General features: G+C 44.9%; 2 protein-coding genes and 1 pseudogene across 2 annotated transcripts in view; 2 read left to right on the forward strand and 1 right to left on the reverse strand.

Annotated features, from left to right (window-relative positions):
• LOC142196122 (uncharacterized) overlaps nt 1–21,258 on the forward strand; it is a 783,446-nt pseudogene that overhangs the window by 545,213 nt on the left and 216,975 nt on the right.
• Nucleotides 1–21,258, reverse strand: part of LOC142196229 (uncharacterized) — a 203,216-nt gene that overhangs the window by 124,515 nt on the left and 57,443 nt on the right. Inside the window, 4 exon segments of the mRNA XM_075266444.1 lie at nt 907–1,774; nt 5,537–5,570; nt 8,334–8,351; nt 8,354–9,360. Coding sequence (XP_075122545.1) covers nt 907–1,774; nt 5,537–5,570; nt 8,334–8,351; nt 8,354–9,360 — 1,927 coding nt within the window.
• Nucleotides 1–21,258, forward strand: part of RPL31 (ribosomal protein L31) — a 364,588-nt gene that overhangs the window by 52,180 nt on the left and 291,150 nt on the right. The gene's annotated exons all lie outside the window — the stretch shown is intronic.

Genomic DNA, 21,258 nt, shown 5'->3' on the forward strand with positions numbered 1-21,258 from the left:
AGAGGAAAAGCTAAATAAAACATTGTGAGCCTGTCTGAGCGAAGCAGAAGGAACCTGCATCAAGGGGGCAAATACTTTATATCATATAATGGTAGACGAGGATTTCTCAAAAAAGACCATTAAAAAGGAACCAAATTATAATTTTCAGAACTATTAATAGTGGAGAGTCGGCCCAGTAAGGCACATTAGTAGGTCCCGGTCCTGGCATGTGTCCACTCCATGGTGGCAGCTTCTAACTCTGGAAATACAACTCCATGTCGGGCTGAGGGGATATCTTTTGTGGAAGGCTGAACGAGAAGACTTCTCAAATCTTCAAAATATTTGGAAAGTCCACGATGTACAAGATGAAGAATGAAAATGATTTACACGAAGAGCCAGAAGTAGTTGTCTCCATGGCCTGTGTAGTGGCCGGGGCAGTCACTGCAACTCAACGACCCTTGACTTTACTCGGCCACTACACAGGGCGAGGTGCCAGCTGCTTACAGCCCGGTGTTATGTATAGAATGGGCACTGGAAGCGGCTCCATACAGCTGATCGATAAAGGAGCTCTCGGGTGGCCCCATCGGTCAGGTTTTTATGGCCTAGACTATTCCAATGGCAGGCCATAAAATCTGTATTCCTAGACAACCCTTTTAATATGGCTGCCCAGAGGGATAACAATGAAAACTCAAATACTGCCTAAAACACTTCTCAAATTCTGAATATATAATGATTTTTTTTTAGGACATGGCACTGGCTTCTTCCTTATGGGAATGATCGAGAGAATAAGCAAAATCTGATTTATGGGTAAAATATCTTATTTTATGATCTGTTTATCTAATATTTACCTTGTGTATATTTTCAGAGACTTCTCAATATCGAGTTCCAACCGTGAAATATTTCCCACATTCAGGACATGAAGATTACTTCTCTCCTGTGTGAGTTCTCTGATGGTTTTGAAGAGTACGTTTATGCATAAAACATTTTTCACATTCTGAACATTTAAACGGCTTCTCCCCAGTGTGAACTTTCAGATGTTCTTTAAGTCTAGACTTCATACGAAAAGACTTTCTACATTTAGGGCACATATATGGTTTCTCTCCAGTGTGAACCCTCAGATGTCCTTTAAGATATGATTGATTAGTGAAACATTTCCCACATTCAGGACAAGAATATGGCTTCTTTCCTGTGTGAGTTCTCTGATGTACTATAAAAGTGGACTTCTGTCTATAACACTTTCCACATTTAGAGCATGTATATGGCTTCTCTCCTGTGTGAATTCTTTGATGTTCTATAAGAGATATTTTCGTAGTGAAGGACTTCTCACAATCTGAACATACATGCAGTTTTTCACCTCTATGAATTTTCAAGTGACGGTTTAGATTAGATTTATATGTAAACCACGTCCCACATTCTTTACATATGAATGGCTTCTCTCCTGTGTGAGTTCTCTGATGTACAATAAGAGCTGATTTGGTAGTGAAGGATTTCCCACATTCTGTACATATGAATGGCTTCTTTTCTGTGTGAGTTCTCTGATGATTAAGAAGAGCAGATTTTGTGCTAAAAGATTTCCCACATTCTGTACATGTAAATGGCTTTTCACCACTGTGGGTTTTCAGATGACTGATAAGATTAGATTTAGTATTAAAATGTTTCCCACATTCTGAACATGGAAAAGTTTCCGCCGGTCTATCTCCAGAACTCTCCATGACAATTTTTGACAAATTTTCTTCTACTTCATAACAAGAAGACAAAAACTGAGATCCATGGGGGCCGCTCATACAGTCTTCATCTGAAAATAAATAAATTAAATTTAAATTCATACCATGAATAATCCACCAGATTAATTGCTCAGATGCCGTGAGATCTCAGGGTACCATGGGGTTGATATAGAGGCTTGGCCAAATACAGAGTAAAGTTCTATATACAGTAATACAGAAGTATTACAGTACACGGTACAAAGGATCAAGTGATCTCAGTTTTAAGTCTCCTTTTGAGAAAGTAAATAAATTAAAAATTGAAAGTGTGCAAAAATTATGTAAAAAAAAAATAGTTGGAAAAAAAAACAAAAACACTTTCCTATTTCAAAAAAAAAAAAATTGCATGTAATCCCAAACTATTCAAAAATAATGTTATTTATCCAATATAGTGAAAGAAAAAAAATAAAATTACCACAATGAGCAAAAAGTGATCAAAAAAATTGCACATACCAAAAACTGGTGTCAACAAAAACTACAACTTGCCTTACAAAAAAAACAAAAAAACAAACAAACCTCAGTTGTAGCTCAGTCAACAAAAAAGTAAGAGAAGTTACAGAGAACAGAATTCGGGGTCTCCGAGCCAATTGTTTATTATAGTTAAATAAAGTTTTATTCAGTTATAGCGATAAAACTGATATAAATATGGGATCCCTGAGATTGTAATAACCCCCCGGAAAAGGCCACCATGTCATTAGTAATGCAGATTGAAGGCCATAAAAAAAAAAAAAAAAAAAATTACTAAATTTTAAGTTTTTTCCATGCACCCTCCAAAACCTTAATATGATCTAATCAAAATATTACATGTACCCCAAACCTAAAAAAATACACCTTATCGCACAAATAAGCAGCCCTTATATAGAGACCACCAAAAAAAAAAAATACAAAAAATTATCCAATTTGGAAAAAGATGATAAAAATTATGAAGAAAACCTTAAAGGTGCCATTAGAAACCCTTTTTACAATAAGTACACGCAGGAATAACCTTAAGAAAGACAATTCTTCTCTTACCTTTATTATTTTGATCCGCACCGCCCTTCCTGAGGAATTTCTTCTTTCTTCCTTACTCAAATGAGTTTTCTCGCAGGGGCGTCCCCAGTGCTGTCTGAAAACTCTCCAGCGATGGCCTCTATCTTTTTCACCGCCTCCACCTCGTCTTCCGTGCTCCTCTCCTGTTTGGCCACGGGAAAATGGCCGACAGACATGCGCAGTTGGCACTTTTGGACCAAGAAAAGAGGAGCGTAAGCCATGTCATTTACCGGGATAAAAAACAACCCGTGTGTGAATTGAGGTTACAAACTATGTGCCAAATTTCATCCAAATCCGTTCAACCCTTTTTGTGTGACTGAGGAACAAACATCCAAACACACAAACTATCCCATTTATAATATTAGTAGAACTGCGGAAACCCTGGAATATTCTGTGCAGGTCAAATAAGCCAGAAAGTCCAGAGAGGAAAACTCTGCCGACCTGTGGAAAGTGTTACAGAGGAAAAAACAACACACACACAATGCCTTTACACCGCAGTCTTTTCGCATCGCTTTCTGTCTGTGGTTCGCTCTACTTGGCCTTACCCTAAAGTGGTTTACTAGGAATTCGGTTAGGTCATCTACTGAAGATCTGTGGGGTCATCCCCCTGCCGCTCTCTCTTACAGGTCATGTGATGTCCCGGTCATTGGTCTGAGCTGCGATACCAAGCACTATACAGACGTATCCACCCGTCATCTAATCACAGCGGCCATTTATAGGGGATCTGAGACAAATCAGGAATTGTTTGGTGTCAGTAAAAACTGAACAATTTGAAATATTTGGGTCAAATTCGGCTCTAATCAAACCAATTCACTAAACTCTAGTCCTAGACCCTCCTCAACCGTCCAGTTTTCCTCACACACAATAAATCATCATTACATTCACACTGACAAAGCTACAGGGAAAGCGGAGAGTAGTTGCCCATTATATACAGAACGTGGGCGGGCGGTATATACAGAGAGCGCAGAGTGGTCTGTGTATACAGAGAGTGCGGGGCGGGTGGTATATACACTGGGGATCATGTCTCATTTGCACTTTTTATACCTCGGCATTTTGTGCATCAAATTTACTAAAAAGGCTGAATTGTGTCATAAATTTTGCACAAAATTCACCTAAACTTGTGATTCCACTACTGTCAGATATTTGGGGTGTTTTACACTACTCATGTCCTGGACTGCAGTCGTCTCCTATTTTTGGCACCATTCTGTATAAATCTATAGTAAAATGTTACCCCACATAGGCCACGCCCACTATCCCCAACAATACAGTAAAGTGAGGAATCTGCTGTAAAATCCTTCAGAATAGACACAAACACCTGATCCATTTTACACACAGAGGAGGAAACTTACAAGAAGGGGCAGAAATAGAAGGAGAAGGTACAAGAGGCCGATAAATGCCCCAGTGACTGGAGCAGCATTGCTGGGGTCTCTGCAGTTACCATGCTGGGAGTTGTAGTCCTGCAGGAGCGGTAAGATGGAAGTGTTCCTGCGGCTCTGTACAACCGCCATCATCTCCTGACAGCCTGCGGCTGGGGGTTGTAGTCTCTGACTAGCCGGCTACTGTAATGTGTACAGGGCACAGGTCTATCCAGTAGTGAGGTGAATGCACTGACCTGCAGGTTAATAGCGCCCCCCACTGACACCGCTCACACAGCCACAGAGTCAGAGCAGGAGGAAGAACCCAACTTCAAGGAGGAGGAACCGGTCATGTGACAGCAGGAAGGGGCGGAGCTAGCTAGTGACTGACAACTGAGCTGTGGGTGCAGGTGTCAGGTAGTCAGACTACAGATTTACTGACATTGGGCGGGACAGTCCATGCAGTGGTGATCTATATGATCTGAGCTGCAGTAGTGCAGACACAGGGATCAGAATGTAATGAAAGGCCCAAAATAATATCTAATAGTTCAGATGTCTCCACTGCCCGACCATTGGGCCGGTAACATGTCTGGCTAGTGGTGGTCACTATTTAGGAGCAGCATCAGCAGCAGTGCAGTAAATGCCTGCAGTGTGTGAGGTAATACTGCAGTATATATGATATATACAGCTATATACTGCAGTGTGTGAGGTAAATACATGAGGGGACTCTGTGACTGTATATATCCTGAGGTAATACTGCAGTATATATGATATATCAGCTATATACTGCAGTGTGTGAGGTAAATACATGAGAGGACTCTGTGACTGTATATATCCTGAGGTAATACTGCAGTATATATGATATATCAGCTATATACTGCAGTGTGTGAGGTAAATACATGAGAGGACTCTGTGACTGTATATATCCTGAGGTAATACTGCAGTATATATGATATATCAGCTATATACTGCAGTGTGTGAGGTAAATACATGAGGGGACTCTGTGACTGTATATATCCTGAGGTAATACTGCAGTATATATGATATATCAGCTATATACTGCAGTGTGTGAGGTAAATACATGAGGGGACTTGGTGTCTGTGGTTTGCTGCATGTAGTGATCATTCACCGTATACTGCTGCTCAAACTGACTCCGACATGTGCAAAAGTATCAGTCAGTGTGCGCTTCACCTTATAGTCAGAAATCAAGGGAGAGGCTGTCAGGCGATGCTGCAATGTCACAGGCAGTGTCTGAGTCATACACACATCTACCATCGCAGAAGAGTCTGTATTTCCTTGTGAAACACAATGGCGGCCATTTTCTCACAGTGCGGCCATTTTTGTTTGAACAAAGTAAATTGCTATTTGATCAGTTTTATGAAAACCGAACAATTTGGAATATTCAGAACAAACCTGTCTTAATACAAACCAGTTCACCCATCTCTAGCTGTAATGTAAAATGTCCAGCGTGTGGTAATCTCTTGTAGGAATCTCATCTCTTGTATAGGTGATGATATTTTCCTGCTGTGTGGAGGAGAGCGCCATGTCTGGAGAGGTCGAGTACTGCTGCTCCTGAGTCTTCTTATGCTGGAAGTGTAATGTCCCGGTACTGCTCGTCCCATTCCCTTTAATAGTCCTTGCAGACCGAGATGGTATGGACATTTGCATATAAGGTAAAGAGTTTCCTTCCCCTTCATTCCTTCTATATATTTACCAGTGTTTCTATTTTACCAGATCCAGCACACAGGGGGGGTCTATTAATGTGCCATCTTGTGGATGTTTTTGTGAACTACACCTGCCTATACTTTGCCATTGTAATTTGAGTTGCCAGTGTACAGGAATGTCCAGTATGATCAGGTAACCTTCAGGACCAATCAAGCTCCCTTGACTGGCCTGGAGGAGGAGGAGTAACAGCCCCCTCTAGGGGGTTGGGGACCTTTAGTCTTTTTTCTTTGTGTGGAGCTAGCTGCAGACACAGACACATGGAAAGCTGAAAATGGCAGCCAACTCTCAGAGCACTGCAAGCAGAGATGTCTTTTCCTCTGTACTCAAGATTCTCTTCAGAAGCTCCAAGCTTACAAGCACTAAGGCTTACGGCCTGCTGATCCATACATCTGGGAACCTCACACGTATCTCTCTATTCAAGTAAGTCTTTGGGACAAATCTATATTTAAGAAGCCCATAGCTAGTCTGGCAGAATTCGAGGGTCCCCCACTGCTGGCACTTCTAGTCGCTCCCCTACATACGTGTACCCAGTTTGTTGAGGACTAACCCCCTGGATACAGGCCATCTTTACAAGTATATACAAGTTTAACTACCCAAGCAACTGCTAATTAAACTATCCAAAGCATTCCTGCTCCAAACTCTATCACCTGCTCAATTGGACATACCTACAAAGATCGCTGTATTGTATGTGAAGAATTACTCCATATGTACATTTGTATTACCTTGTCCTCCCCCCGAGACCTGGTTGTCTGTTGTCAGTCAGATATCACATGGGGGTGGGTAGTCGGGGACATCAAAAAGGAGATTTTGTGCACATTTGGGACCCAGGGACCCCCAGAAATCCGGCCACATCTGATATATTACCCGTGATACCAGTCCTGGCCCTCCTGAGTGTTACAGAAGTCCTTGCCAGCTGTGAGGTTTTCTAACACCTTCCCCGGGTTAAAATAAAAAAAATATATGTAAAAATTATCCTGAACGAGCTCTTTAAGGCTTAATATCTCTGTCCCTAGGCCCAACTAGAGAGACCTATGGAAGACGCCGAGCCTGTTATTTCATCGGCCATATTCACACAAGACTAAAAACCAGCCGTCACATGAACATTTCCCAGTTAGTGACCGTCTACGTTACTATTCAGCTCTGTTTTTATAACAAGGTGTTTGTGAGGTCCAGTAACAAAATACATCAGGTCCTATTTCTGACCATCTGATCACATATGGACTCAATCCATGAAAAACGAGTGACCGATGGATACAAAATGGCTGTGAGAAATGGACAATACTTTTTTTTTTTTTTTTTAAATGACCTGTGTGAATATATCCTCTTATCCTGTGTAAGGAGGTTAACAGTTCCGATCCCTACACCCACCCCAATCACTCCCCATCACTGCAGATATCACTATTCTGAGGAGAACCAGTGGACCCCTACTCACACCATCATGGAAAGTGACACATTTCATTTACACATACACAAGAGATCTCAAAAACAACCAAAATTATGAAAAAGATCTTAAAACTTTATTATCACAAGTAAAATAATCCATATACAGAGTAAAAACTAAATAAAACATTGTGAGCCTGTCTGAGCACATTAGTAGGTTCCGGTCCTGGCATGTGTCCACTCCATGGTGGCAGCTTCTAACTCTGGAAATACAACTCCATGTCAGGCTGAGGGGATATCTTTTGTGGAAGGCTGAATGAGGAGACTTCTCAAATCTTTAAAATATTTGGAAAGTCCACAATGCACAAGGTAAAAAAAAAGAAAACGATCTCCTCTGATACCAAAGATATCAGCATCTAGTCAAGGTACTTTAAGATTTCTCATTACTTCTATTGGATCTTCTATTACAACAAGACTACACGGATATATTAGAGGAGTTGTCAAAATGTTTTTGTATTTGCAGGCCAACAGGTCAGAACAACTGTTCAGGACCACTCCTGATGCCCATGCTATACTCAAAGAGCCAGAAGTAGTTGTCTCCATGGCCTGTGTAGTGGCCGGGGCAGTCACTGCAGCTCAACGACCCTTGACTTTACTCGGCCACTACACAGGGCGAGGTGCCAGCTGCTTACAGTCCGGTGTTGTGTATAGAATGGGCACTGGAAGCGGCTCCATACAGCTGATCGATGAAGGAACTGGCAGGTGACCCCATCAATCAGGTTTTACGGCCTAGACTATTCCAATGGCAGGCCATAAAATCTGTATTCCTAGACAACCCTTTTAATATGGCTGCGCCAGAGGGATAACAATGAAAACTCAAATACTGCCTAAAACACTTCTCAAATTCTGAATATATAATGATTTTTTTATTTTTTTTAAAAATTACATTTAGGACATTCGCTTATGGCAATCATCGAGCGAATGAGCAAAATATCTTATTTTATGATCTGTTTATCTAATATTTATCTTGTGTATATTTTCAGAGATTTCTCAAGATCGAGCTCCAAGCGTGAAATATTTCCCACGTTCAGGACATGAAGATTACTTCTCTCCTGTGTGAGTTCTCTGATGTTTTTGAAGAGTACTTCTATGCAAAAAACATTTCCCACATTTTGAACATTTAAACAGATTGACCCCAGTGTGAACTTTCAGATGTACTCTAAGATTTGACCTCAGATGAAAAGACCTTCCACATTTAGGGCATGTATATTGTTTCTCTGCAGTGTGAATCCTCTGATGTCCTTCAAGATGTGATTTCTTAGTGAAACATTTCCCACATTCAAGACATGAAAATAGCTTCTCCCTTGTGTGAGTTCTCTGATGTACTAGAAAAGTGGATCTCTGTCTGTAACACTTTCCACATTTAGAGCATGTATATGGCTTCTCTCCTGTGTGAATTCTCTGATGTACTATAAGCGTGGACCTCTGTCTATAACAGTTTCCACATTTAGAGCATGTATATGGCTTCTCTCCTGTGTGAATTCTCTGATGTATCATAAGAGATGATTTTGTTTTAAAGGATTTCCCACAATCTGAACATACATGCGGTTTTTCATCTCTGTGAGTCTTCATGTGACCACAAAGATAAGATTCAGTTTTAAAACATTTCCCACATTCTGTACATTTGAATAGCTTATCTCCTGTATGAGTTCTCAGATGTACTAAAAGCGTGGAGCTCTGTCTGTAACACTTTCCACATTTAGAGCATGTATATGGCTTCTCTCCTGTGTGAACTCTCTGATGTTCCACAAGAGATGCTTTTGCAGTGAAGGATTTCCCACAATCTGAACATACATGCCGTTTTTCACCGCTATGAATGTTCATGTGACTGGAAAGATTAGGTTTATTTTTAAAACATTTCCCACATTCTGTACATGTGAATGGCTTCTCTCCTGTGTGAATTCTCTGATGATCAAGAAGAAGAGAATTTCTACTAAAAGATTTCCCACATTCTATACATGTAAATGGCTTTTCACCACTGTGAATCCTCAGGTGTCTGGTAAGATTAGATTTAGTTTTAAAATGTTTCCCACATTCTGAACATGGAAAAGTTTTTGCCGGTTTATCTCCAGAACCTTCCATGACAATTTGTGACTGATTTTCTTCTACTTCATAACAAGGAGATATACAGTCAGCTCATACAGTCTTCATCTGAAAAAAAAAAAAAAAAAAGTTTGTTTTTTTTTCTTACCATGAATATTTCACCAGATTAATTGCTCAGATGCCGTGAGATCTCAGGGTACCATGGGCTTGGCCAAATACAGAGGAAGGTTCTATATACAGTAATACAGGAGTGTTACAGTACATGGTACAAAGGATCAAGTGATCTCAGTTTCAAGTCTCCATTTGAGACCGTAAATAAATCAAAAAAATTAAAGTTTGAAAAAAATTTGTAAAAAAATATATTACAGTTGGAAAAAAAAACCTTTTCCATTTAAAAAAAAAGTGCATGTAATTCCAAACTATTCAGAAATAATGTTATTTACCATATATACTCGAGTATAAGCCGAATTTTTCAGCCCAGTTTTTGTGCTGAAAAAGCCCCCTTGGCTTATACTCGAGTCAGCAAAAAAAAAAAAAAATTTTGACCAGCCACAACATTAATATTTAGAATCTCCCATAAAATAGTGCATAAAAAAAAAAAAAGTTCTAAATCCCTCCTTTCCCTAGAATACATACAAAAGTAGAAAATTACTGTGAATCACATACACATTAGGTCTCCCTGTGTCTGACAGTGCCCAGTCTACTGAGTATAGGGTATCTGCAGTGCTCCTGTTCTGTCGGGAAGGGGTTAATAGCAGCACTGCAGATCCCCTATATACAGCCAGGCTGAATTCCAAGTGGGGGAAGAAAAAAAAACAAAAAAAACAGTCCTCAAGCTCAGGGAAGGGGCAGACGACCAAAACACCCCCTCCCCTTCCCCAGCACCCAGCAACTACTGCACCCAAAAACTCAGACCATTTTAATTTTTGATATTTTCCAGTAGCTGCTGCATTTCCCCCCCTCGGCTTATACTCGAGTCAATAAGTTTTTTGTGGTAAAATTAGGGGCCTCGGCTTATACTCGGGTCGGCTTATACTCGAGTATATGCGGTATCCAATATGGTGAGAGAATAAAGGGGAAAAAATAATTACCACAATGAGCAAAAAGTGATCAAAAATATTGCACATACCTAAACGTGGTGTCAACAAAAACTACAACTTGTCCTGCAAGAAAAAAAAAAAAAAAAAAAAAAAAAAAAAAAACTCAGCTGAAGATCAGTCAACAAAAAAAGTCTGTGAACCAATTGTTTATTATAGTGAAATAGCGTTTTATTCAGTTACAGCGATAAAACATAATAAAACTGATATAAATATGGGATCCCTGAAATTGCCCCAGTGCTGCTTGAAAACTCTTCAGCGACGGCCTCTGTCTTCTTCACCTCCTCCGTCTCTTCTTCTGCGCTTTTCTCCTGTTTGGCCACAGGAAAATGGCAGATACACATGTTAAGTCGGCGCTTTTTGACCAAGAGAAGAGGAGCGCGAGAGAAGAGGCGGAGGTGCTGAAGAAGACAGAGGCCATCGCTGGAGAGTTTTCAGGCAGCACTGGGGACGCCCCTGCGAGAAAACTCATTTGCGTAAGGAAGAAAGATGATATTTCTCGGGAATGGCGGCGCGGATCGGAATAAAAATAACCTTTCGTCAGACTATTCCTACGTGTATTTATTGTAAAAAGGGTTTCTAATGACAAGATCCCTTTAAACATATAAGACAGACAATACCTAACACACGAGGCACAGATAGAATCATCCAGAATAAGGCCCCGCACCCCAATGTGCAGCTCATCCATTGCCTCGTCCAGGATACCACATACTGGGGCGTAGATCAACGACAATTCACCAAACTGATTATTCACCTAAGACATGATTCCCCCTCAGCCCTCAACAACCCAAACAGCAGAGTCACAAGGAGGAGAAGGAATTACATACACACAGTCTGCAATCAGGGCTGCACCTCCAATGAGGCGAGGTGAGGGGGCGGTCTTGGGCGGCACTTTCGGTGGGACAGAAATTTGACTATTTATTTTATTTTTTCTAAACTAGCACAGGACTAGCACATGTCTTATTGCTGGATGAGGAGGAGGCAGTGGCAGCAGTAAGAGATCGCAAGGTAGGCAAGTGATTTTTATTTAATTTTTTCTCAAATAGGCCACAACCTGCTGGAGTATCCCCAGCAGGTAGCAGCCTATTTATCTACCTTCCTGGACCTGCTCATGTGGGAAGACGTCTCCTGTAAGTAACAAAATATTTCTGCACTGTAATGTTACCACTTGCACCCCAGCCCCGCCCCCATATTCAATATTCAATATTCAATCTGAGGGGGTGGGGGGGGGGGTCTCTTGATCATCTGCCTCAGACAGCACCGGGGCTAGGCTCACCACTGCTGCAATGTTTAAAAGAAGAAGAAAAAACAAGATGGATGAAAGGCTCTTACCAGTCTCTGACACTGATATGGGGATCTCCAGGCCACTCGTCCTTCTACTGTCATCACTGTCCTGTAAAGATCCAACATGAAGGACGTGAGAAGAAAGAAGATCCTGAGATTATGTTGATAACTCGCGGGTCAATGATACCTTCTATTATACATGACAGTAACATGTTATCCTTAGCAGCAGCTGACTGGCATTGTGCTGTTATTTAGTCCATGATTTCCATCTACACTGCACAACTAGACATTTATCTACACTGAAGATCAACTACCAAGTTTATGTCCAAACAGGTGGAAGTTCACCACAATCTATTATGGAACCAGAAACCATTTGTAGCCACGACCGAGCACAGCCAACAATATCATCCAATAGAGCGGACACTCCACTGCTGCTGAGACGTGTAGTAGAAAGCTTCATGGCATCAATCTATAGAGGATTTACAGACATCTCAGCTTCATCTACCTGAAATAGACGGAAATCAGGGACTAAATAACAGCACAATGCCAGTCAGCTGCTGCTAAGGCTAACACATTACTGTCATGTATAGAAAGAGTCATTGACCTGCGAGTTCTGCACATTATCTTACTGCTGTACATATCATTAGTTCTGCATCTTCTAGAAAATCGCAACATCAGTTATCACTGCGGAAACCCTGGAATATTCTGTGCAGGGAAAATAAGCCAGAAAGTCCAGAGAGGAAAACTCTGCCGACCTGTGGAAAGTGTTACAGAGAGAAAAACAAACACACACTATGTCTTTATACCGCAGTCTTTTCGCATCGCTTTCTGGCTGCGGTTCGCTCTGCTTGGCCTTACTCTAAAGTGGTTTACTAGGAATTCGGTTAGGTCATCTACTGAAGATCTGTGGGGTCGTCTCCCTGCCGCTCCCTCTTACGGGTCATGTGATGTCCCGGTCATTGGTCTGAGCTGCGATACCAAGCACTATGCAGACGTAGCCACCCGTCATCTAATCACAGCGGCCATTTAGGGGGATCTGAGACAAATCACGAATTGTTTGGTGTCAGTAAAAACCGAACAATTTGAAATATTTGGGTCAAATTTGGATCTAAACAAACCAATTTGCTCAAGCCCTAGACCCTCCTCAGTATATACAAAGAGCGCAGAGTGGGGAGTGCAGGGCGGGCGGTGTATACACTGGGTGTCCTTTATCATTTGCAATTTTTATACCTCGGCATTCTGTGCATTTACTAAAAAGGTTCAATTGGGTCATAAATTTTGCACAAAATTCACCTAAACTGTCAGATATTTGGGGTGTGTTACACTACTTGTGTCCTGGACTGCAGTCGCCTCTTATTTTTGGCACCATTCTGTATAACTCTATTGGAAAATGTTACCCCAGATAGGCCACGCCCACTATCCCCAACAATACAGTAAAGTGAGGAATCTGCTGTAAAATCCTTCAGAATAGACACAAACACCTGATCCATTTTACACACAGAGGAGGAAACTTACAAGAAGGGGCAGAATTAGAAGGAGAAGGTACAAGAGGCCGATAAATGCCCCAGTGACTGGAGCAGCATTGCTGGGGTCTCTACAGTTACCATGCTGGGAGTTGTAGTCCTGCAGGAGCGGTAAGATGGAAGTGTTCCTGCGGCTCTGTACAACCGCCATCATCTCCTGACAGCCTGCGGCTGGGGGTTGTAGTCTCTGACTAGCCGGCTACTGTAATGTGTACAGGGCACAGGTCTATCCAGTAGTGAGGTGAATGCACTGACCTGCAGGGTAATAGCGCCCCCCACTGACACCGCTCACAGAGTCAGAGCAGGAGGAAGAGCCCAACTTCAAGGAGGAGGAACCGGTCATGTGACAGCAGGAAGGGAAGGGGCGGAGCTAGCTAGTGACTGACAACTGAGCTGTGGGTGCAGGTGTCAGGTAGTCAGACTACAGATTTACTGAGATTGGGCGGGACAGTCCATGCAGTGGTGATCTATATGATCTGAGCTGCAGTAGTGCAGACACAGGGGTCAGAATGTAATGAAAGGCCCCAAAATAATATCTAATAGTCCAGATGTCTCCACTGCCCGACCATTGGGCCGGTAACATGTCTGGCTAGTGGTGGTCACTATTTAGGAGCAGCATCAGCAGCAGTGCAGTAAATGGAGGAGGATGATACAGGGAGATGTGCCCGGCCTGGCAGCTGGAAAAGCGAAAATATCTCCTGATAGGGAAAGGATTCTCTGACCTTACACTGAGGAAGAAACAATAACCTGGACAATCCTGCCAGTTATCCCTGTACGGGAGACAATGCCGCAGCAACAGTGTGTGGGCAAAGTGACAATTTTATAGCAAGACTTTTGGATATGGGATGTCCCTCACTCCTCCCTAAAACCCCCCAAACTACAGGAAATAGTGACTGGAATAAATGCACAAAACACTTTATTTTGGGTGTCAAAATGGCCAGAGCTTTATTAAAAATGCAGAAGTAAAAAAATGACAGAAGAAGTTGGGTGAAGCGCTAGACCATTGGGATTCCCGAATACTGTGAGATCCCCGGCCAGAACGCAATAAAGGGGGCGGCTGTTCCGACTTGTGATTCTAGTAGAGCCAGTACACTTATAAGGGCACCACTGACCCTGTGCTTACCCCCTGTGCCCGCCCCTGGATGACGTTACTATTACCACATCATTCTGGCGGCCATTACCAAAGCTCAGGTTTAACCTCCTCTATTAGTTATTATAAGTCCACAATAACTTGTCTGCAACTTCCACCGGACTCAACCGCCACCGAAGAGGCCATGTGACACCTTAAATGGACTCGACCGCCACCAAACTGATTAGGAATGTACCAGCCTCTAGGAACCCTATATACTACAAGTCCCCATACTACCTGCCCGACAATACCAAGCTATGAATGTGGCTGAAGATGCAACTAAAGTGATCTGGCTGTAGATATGGATATAGATATGACTGTAGATATGAGTGTAGTTAGAAACTAGTAAAGACAAGTAGACTACAATACAATTTCCATAAACCAGTATACATAGGGGATACCGCCATACCACAGACAAGTAATCGCCAACCATTTATGTATATAAGTATATATTTCCTAGTGCTGTTTGATTGCTGGGGACCGCCCCCAGTGCTGCGAAAGAACTTATTTGCATACAGAAGAAAACCAGGATTTCTACCGAACGGCGGTGCGGAGAAGACTTCTAAAGGTAGGAGAAGAATAGCCTTTCTTAAAGAGGATCTTTCATGGTCCAGGGCACAGGCAGTTCCATATACTGCTGAATTCAGCGCACTGTCGGCTTTCCCGATCTGTGCCCCGGGTAAAGCGCTATCGGTCCCGGTATCATAGCTCTTTACAGTCAGAAGGGCGTTCCTGACAGTCAGTCTGGTACGTCCTTCTTCAAAGCAGGGCCTATCGCACTGTACAGTGTGAACGCTCACCACTCACACTGTACAGCGCTTTAGGCGCTGCTGTGGAGACGGACGTACCAGACTGACTGTCAGGAACCCCCTTCTGGCTGTAAAGAGCTATGATACCGGGACCGATAGCGCTTTACCCGGGGCACAGATCGGGAAAGCCGACAGTGCGGTGAATTCAGCAGTATATAGAACTCTTTAAGTCTATTCCTATGTATTAGGGAGAAAAAATTGCATTTTAATTATTGTATCCCTTTAAGATAAATATGAGTTGGTCAATATAAGCGGTCATATATCTTCACTAAGTAAAATCACAGGTCAGCAGAAATGGTCCTTGAAGCTATAAGCTATAATTTTTTCAAAAACATTTTTACCTCCCTCCAGCCGCAGCCACCACCAGCTCAGAGAGCACAATTTATTGCACAGGCATGTGAAGACTGATAGCCATGACCCTAGGGACTTACCCTAACAGGGTCTTCTTAAAATTAATAATTGGTATGGAGCAGGGGGTCCATAACTCCGATAATTACCCCTCCACACCAGGGGGCCATACCTCCAATAATTACCCCTCCACACCAGGGGGCCATACCTCTGATGGCCACCCCTCTACACCAGGGGGCCATACCTACGATGGTTACCCCTCTACACCAGGGGGCCATACCTACGATGGTTACCCCTCCACACCAGGGGGCCATACCTACGATGGTTACAACCCACACCAGGGGGCTATACCTCTGATGGCCACTCCTCCACACCAGGGGGCCATACCTATGATGGTTACTCCTCCACATCAGAGTGTCATACCTCCGATGGTTACCCCTCCACACCAGGGTGCCATACCTCCGATGGTTACCCCTCCACACCAGGGGGCCATCCCTCTGATGGTTACCCCTCCACACCAGGGAGCCATACTTCCGATGGTTACCTCTCCACACCAGGGGGCCATACCACTGATGGTTACCCCTCCACACTAGGGGGCCATATCTCCGATGGTCACCCCTCCACACCAGGGGGCCATACCTCCGATGGTTACCTCTCCACACCAGGGAGCCATACCTCCGATGGTTACCCCTCCACACCAGGGGGCCATCCCTCTGATGGTTACCCCTCCACACCAGGGAGCCATACTTCCGATGGTTACCTCTCCACACCAGGGGGCCATACCACTGATGGTTACCCCTCCACACTAGGGGGCCATATCTCCGATGGTCACCCCTCCACACCAGGGGGCCATACCTCTGATGGTTACCTCTCCACACCAGGGAGCCATACCTCCGATGGTTACCCCTCCACACCAGGGGGCCATCCCTCTGATGGTTACCCCTCCACACCAGGGAGCCATACTTCCGATGGTTACCTCTCCACACCAGGGGGCCATACCACTGATGGTTACCCCTCCACACTAGGGGGCCATATCTCCGATGGTCACCCCTCCACACCAGGGGGCCATACCTCCGATGGTTACCCCTGCACTGGGCTACACCAGAGGTGGTTGCCCATTACTGGCCAAATTATAAGTAACTTCAAGGACAACACACAACAGCTATAGTTTAGGATTATATTTAAGCTAAAGTATTAAGAAAACACTTCAATAAATAACTATATTACATTCTGTTAACCCCTTCCCACCGATGGCATTTTTTTATTTTTGTTTTTCGTTTTTGACTCCCCTCCTTCCAAACCCCATAATTTTTTTAATGTTCCACTCTCTGAGCCATATGAGGTGTTAATGTTTGCGGGACAAATTTTTCTTCATGATGCCACCATTAATTATTCTGTACAATGTACTGGGAAGCTGGAAAAAAATTCAGAATGGGGGGATTTGAGGAAAAAGTGCATTTGTGCGACTTTCTTATGGGCTTCGTTTTTACGGCGTTCACTGTGCAGCCAAAATGACCTGTCCCCTGTATTCTATGTTTTGGTGCGATTCCGTGGATACCAAATTTATATGGTTTTATTTATATTTTAACTCCTAATAAAAATCCCAAATTTTTTTTTTCTAAAAGTCGCCATATTCTGACAGCCATAACTTTTTTTATACTTCCGTATATGGGGATGTATAGGGCGTCTTTTTTGCGGGGCCGGGTGTGCTTTTTATTTTTACCATTTTGGGGAATTGCTTTTGCTTTGATCATAAAAATTTGAATAAAAAGTGAGAGGCAAAACAGTAAAAAAAACACCTTCGGTTTGGCACTTTTGACTTTTTTTCCCGCTACGGCATTTACCGTACAGGAAAAATATTTTTATAGATTTGTAGAGCGGGCGATTTCAGACACAGGGATACATAATGTGTATGTGCTTCACAGTAATTTAAAGGGATCCTATCTTTCAAACAGGCCCCAGCGCTCAACCAGCACTGGGGTGGCCCCAATCCTGCGAGAGAAATCTCCAGCGCCGCCTCCATCTTCGTCTAGAATGAAGTCTTCACCGCATCTTATTCCGGCGCATGCGCGCAGCCACAAGAACAATGCCCGCTTATATTGAGTTTGGAGTGTGTAGTTGATAGGCTGTGATAGTGGAGTAATACTGGGACTTGGGCTTGTTAGATGCCCCCAGACATGCTTCCCCGGCTGTCCCAGTTGCATTCCAGAGGTGTTGGCATCATTTCCTGAGGTGTCATTGTGGACTTGGTGACTCCAATTGGTCAAATTTTGGTTTCCCCTGAAACAAGCATTTTTTTCCCATATAATGGGATTCGATATTTGATCGAATAGTCGAATATTGAGGTCTACTCGAATCGAATTTCGAATATTTCACTACTTGCTCATCTCTAATGGCCAGTATATACAGTACAGTATGACCCATATACAGCCTCAAGAAATTACATATAATTATTAGCTATAACCTATCCCCAGCATGACCAGTATTAGCAAAGAGATGGAGGATATACAGGGATTATCAGTGTGGCCGCCAGTAACATCTGTTATCAGTTATCAGGCTGTCCCTCTCTCACCACAGAGTCTCCATTACATGTGACCCCCAGCTCCACCATAGAGAGACCCTCAGTCCCCAGGACTCATGAACAACCTGCATTATATATAGCCCTAAACTGAATAAGGAAAGGGCTGTGGATTCATTGGCTGAGATCTGGTGTATTTGGTAAATATGCTGACGTTTTTGGTAAGTCCATATAAAAAGGGGGCACGTAGGTGGGCTACTCAACTTCTACAAGTACTGGTGAGAGGAACAGCACCTGCGATGGCAGACACTTTGGAGCAGATGGTGAGGGAACGGGTGGCCAGCCAGGGCTCTGGCTGGTTGCTAGGCCTCCTCCAGCAAGCTTGCGACGCCAGGGTCGGGGAATCATCCTCCAGGGGAGACGGACGGCCACAGCAGGTGTCATGCCCGCCATCGCAGCTGAGTCCCAGCCCGCCAACCTACGGCAGTGGTTCCAGGCAGAGGAGAGATGTCCGGGTTCGCGGTGGGCAGACGGTGGCCGACAAGGTGAGCGGGTGGGTCGGGTTGCCCAGCGCTTTCGGCCCACGGCAGGTGTGGGCGGGTTCCCGGCGTTAGTTGCGGTCGGTTCGGGTAGGCCCAATATGGCGGCCGCCATAAGGCCGTCTGATATGGCTGCCTCCGGGGTTTCTGGGGGAGGGGCTTCGCCTCTCCTTTTCAACAATGCGTCACTGGTGGGGGCGGTCCTTACCTCTGACATTGGCAACGCAGCCGGAAGTGCTGGGGCGGAGCCTAACGCTATGCGCTCCAGAGCTGGGAAGGCCCTGTCACTGCCTGCTTTCTTACCTGATTCGGCGGACGAGGGTTTTGTCTCCAAGGTGGGTGTTTCATCTGCATAGGTCGTCGGGCACAACACAAGGGAGCAAGTTCAGTCAGGCGCCATGGACGGCAGTACTGTGGTGGGCAGGGCCTCAGGCGTTGCCGTGGCTACAGATGTCGCTGCCACTGCTGCAGGCTTAGCAGCTGTTGCTATTGGGATCAGCACCGGTGGGTCTGACGAGCACGGCGTTCCCCCTCTTTCTGGCCCGCCATCCCATCATCGTGGCAGCGATCCTGGTGGAGTTGTGGGTTGGGATAGGGTCGCCAGGGGTCCCGGGTCCCCTACTAACGTGTTCTCTCTTTCTGAGTCTTTGTCATCAGAAGACGGCAGGTACCACCGCAGCAGTGGGCACCACGGAGAGTCTTCCAGAAGACACAGCAGTCGCAGGAGCTATCGCAGTCGGGCGAGCCACAGCAGATGTCGCACCACACGCAGTCAATCATCCTCCAGGTTGAGGCGGAGCTACAGCCTTCCGGACCGAAGACTGCATGGTGGGTCACATCCTTCCACTTCATTCCGGGAGAGTCATCGGGGGTCTCCAGCGGCCAATCGACCGGAGAGGGCTGCCTCTTCTTCATCACACCCGAGACGTCTGGAGCCACAGCCTCTGCCGACCGCTTCTATTCCGGCCAAACCTCTTCAGATCCCGCCGGGATCGCAACACGGTGAGTACGCCTGCCTACCGGCTTGGGCACCTTACATCAAACCCACACTCGCTCCAGGACCGGACATGTCATCTTTTCTCAGGCAGTTGTTGGAAGTGTCCAAACGTTCTAAGGTTAGGAAGGATTCAGAGGTAGTTGCTGTACCCGGGGAGGTTGCTCCTGCCCGGCCGTGGACTTGGCCTCAAGCTGTATGTTCAGGGACACCATGTTTTGTGGGGTTGCTCTGTTAGGGACCCACGTCCCAACGGAGCTTAGGGATAAGATAGTCAGAGGGGAATATGTGGACATTTGGTCCTTATTGTCAGCAGAACAAATCGCCGTTGATAAGGAACGGAGTTTTGAGAAAGGATCGGAGCGTAAACAAAAGGTGGCCAAGACCTTCGGCAACTGGCTGCAGGCCTTCACCACCTTGGCTTACATTACGTGCCAGGCTTATCCGGCGAAGGGCCCTGAGCTCTTCGTTTACATGGACACTGTCTATAGTGCCCATAAATTTCATGGGGGTACAGCCTGGTGGCGATACGATGAGGAGTATCGTCGCCACCTGGCTCTTTCCCCATCCGTCGGTTGGGCCTCTAAGGATGGATTCAGCTCATCCTTTCTCAACGCCCCCAGCGGCCATTTCTGTCCAGTGCCGTTGGTGCAGGGCAGCAGCCCGCAGCGACGGCACAGCGCCAGAGTGGATTGTGTTGACTCTACAATGAGGGCCACTGCCGCTTCCACGCATCCTGTCGGTTCCGACATGAATGCTCCATCTGCGGTGGGTCGCACTTGGCCTTGCGCTGCTTCCGCCGTAACCGGCAAGGTGGCAAGCTGAGTGCTATCGGCTCCGCAGAGAACACCGGTGAACGTACAGCTTTTGGGGCAGTGGCTTGCACTGTATCCCAGGAGGCGGGAGGCAAGCCTGCTCCTTGAGGGATTCTCTGTGCCCTGCATCTGTCGGCGAGACTGGAGGGCTGGAGCTGCCCCGTTTCATTGTGGAACCTGGTAGGGAACAGCTTCTAGAGCTTATTCGAGGATTGGTGTCCGCGGCTACCTGGAGAAGTCACTACTATCTGTGTCTGGCGGTGTAGTACCCGCGGACATACATGGCTTGTTGGATGTATCCTTGGAGTTTTTGGCTAAGTTGCGTAGTCAGGGTCTATCATATTGTGTAGTCACTAAGAAGTTAGCAGGTGTTGCTTTTATGCTAAAACTTTTCGGTAGGTTTGATATTACCAAACATTTCGCTGTTAAACAGGTTTTGAAGGGGTGGAAAATAGAGAGGGGTACTGGGGATCGGCACAGGCTGGTCTCTGTTAGTTTACTGGGCCATTTATTGGTGGTGTTGGCCGTAGTATGTGAGGATGGTTATGAGCTGGTTTTGTTGAGGGCTGCTTTTGGTTTAGCCTTCTTTGCGGCCCTTCGTGTAGGGGAGTTAGTCAGCCCCAGCAAGTCTAAACCTGGGGGTCTAGGTGCGGGTGACGTGGTTGCCTTTGACAGTGAGATCAGGATTTGTATTCGCCACTCGAAAACGGATGTTTTTGGGCGGGTAACTTGGGTGACGATTGGGCGCACAGGGATTCAGAATTTTGCCCGGTAGCCTTGATAAGGGAATATATTGCTCGGCGTTCTCCTGGGGATGTGTTTTTGCTGCATGAGGCGGGAGCGCCTCTTACACGTTTTCAATTCCTGTCCA

This window comes from Leptodactylus fuscus, chromosome 2 (assembly GCF_031893055.1).
Source record: "Leptodactylus fuscus isolate aLepFus1 chromosome 2, aLepFus1.hap2, whole genome shotgun sequence".
In the NCBI taxonomy this organism is placed as follows: Eukaryota; Metazoa; Chordata; class Amphibia; order Anura; family Leptodactylidae; genus Leptodactylus; species Leptodactylus fuscus.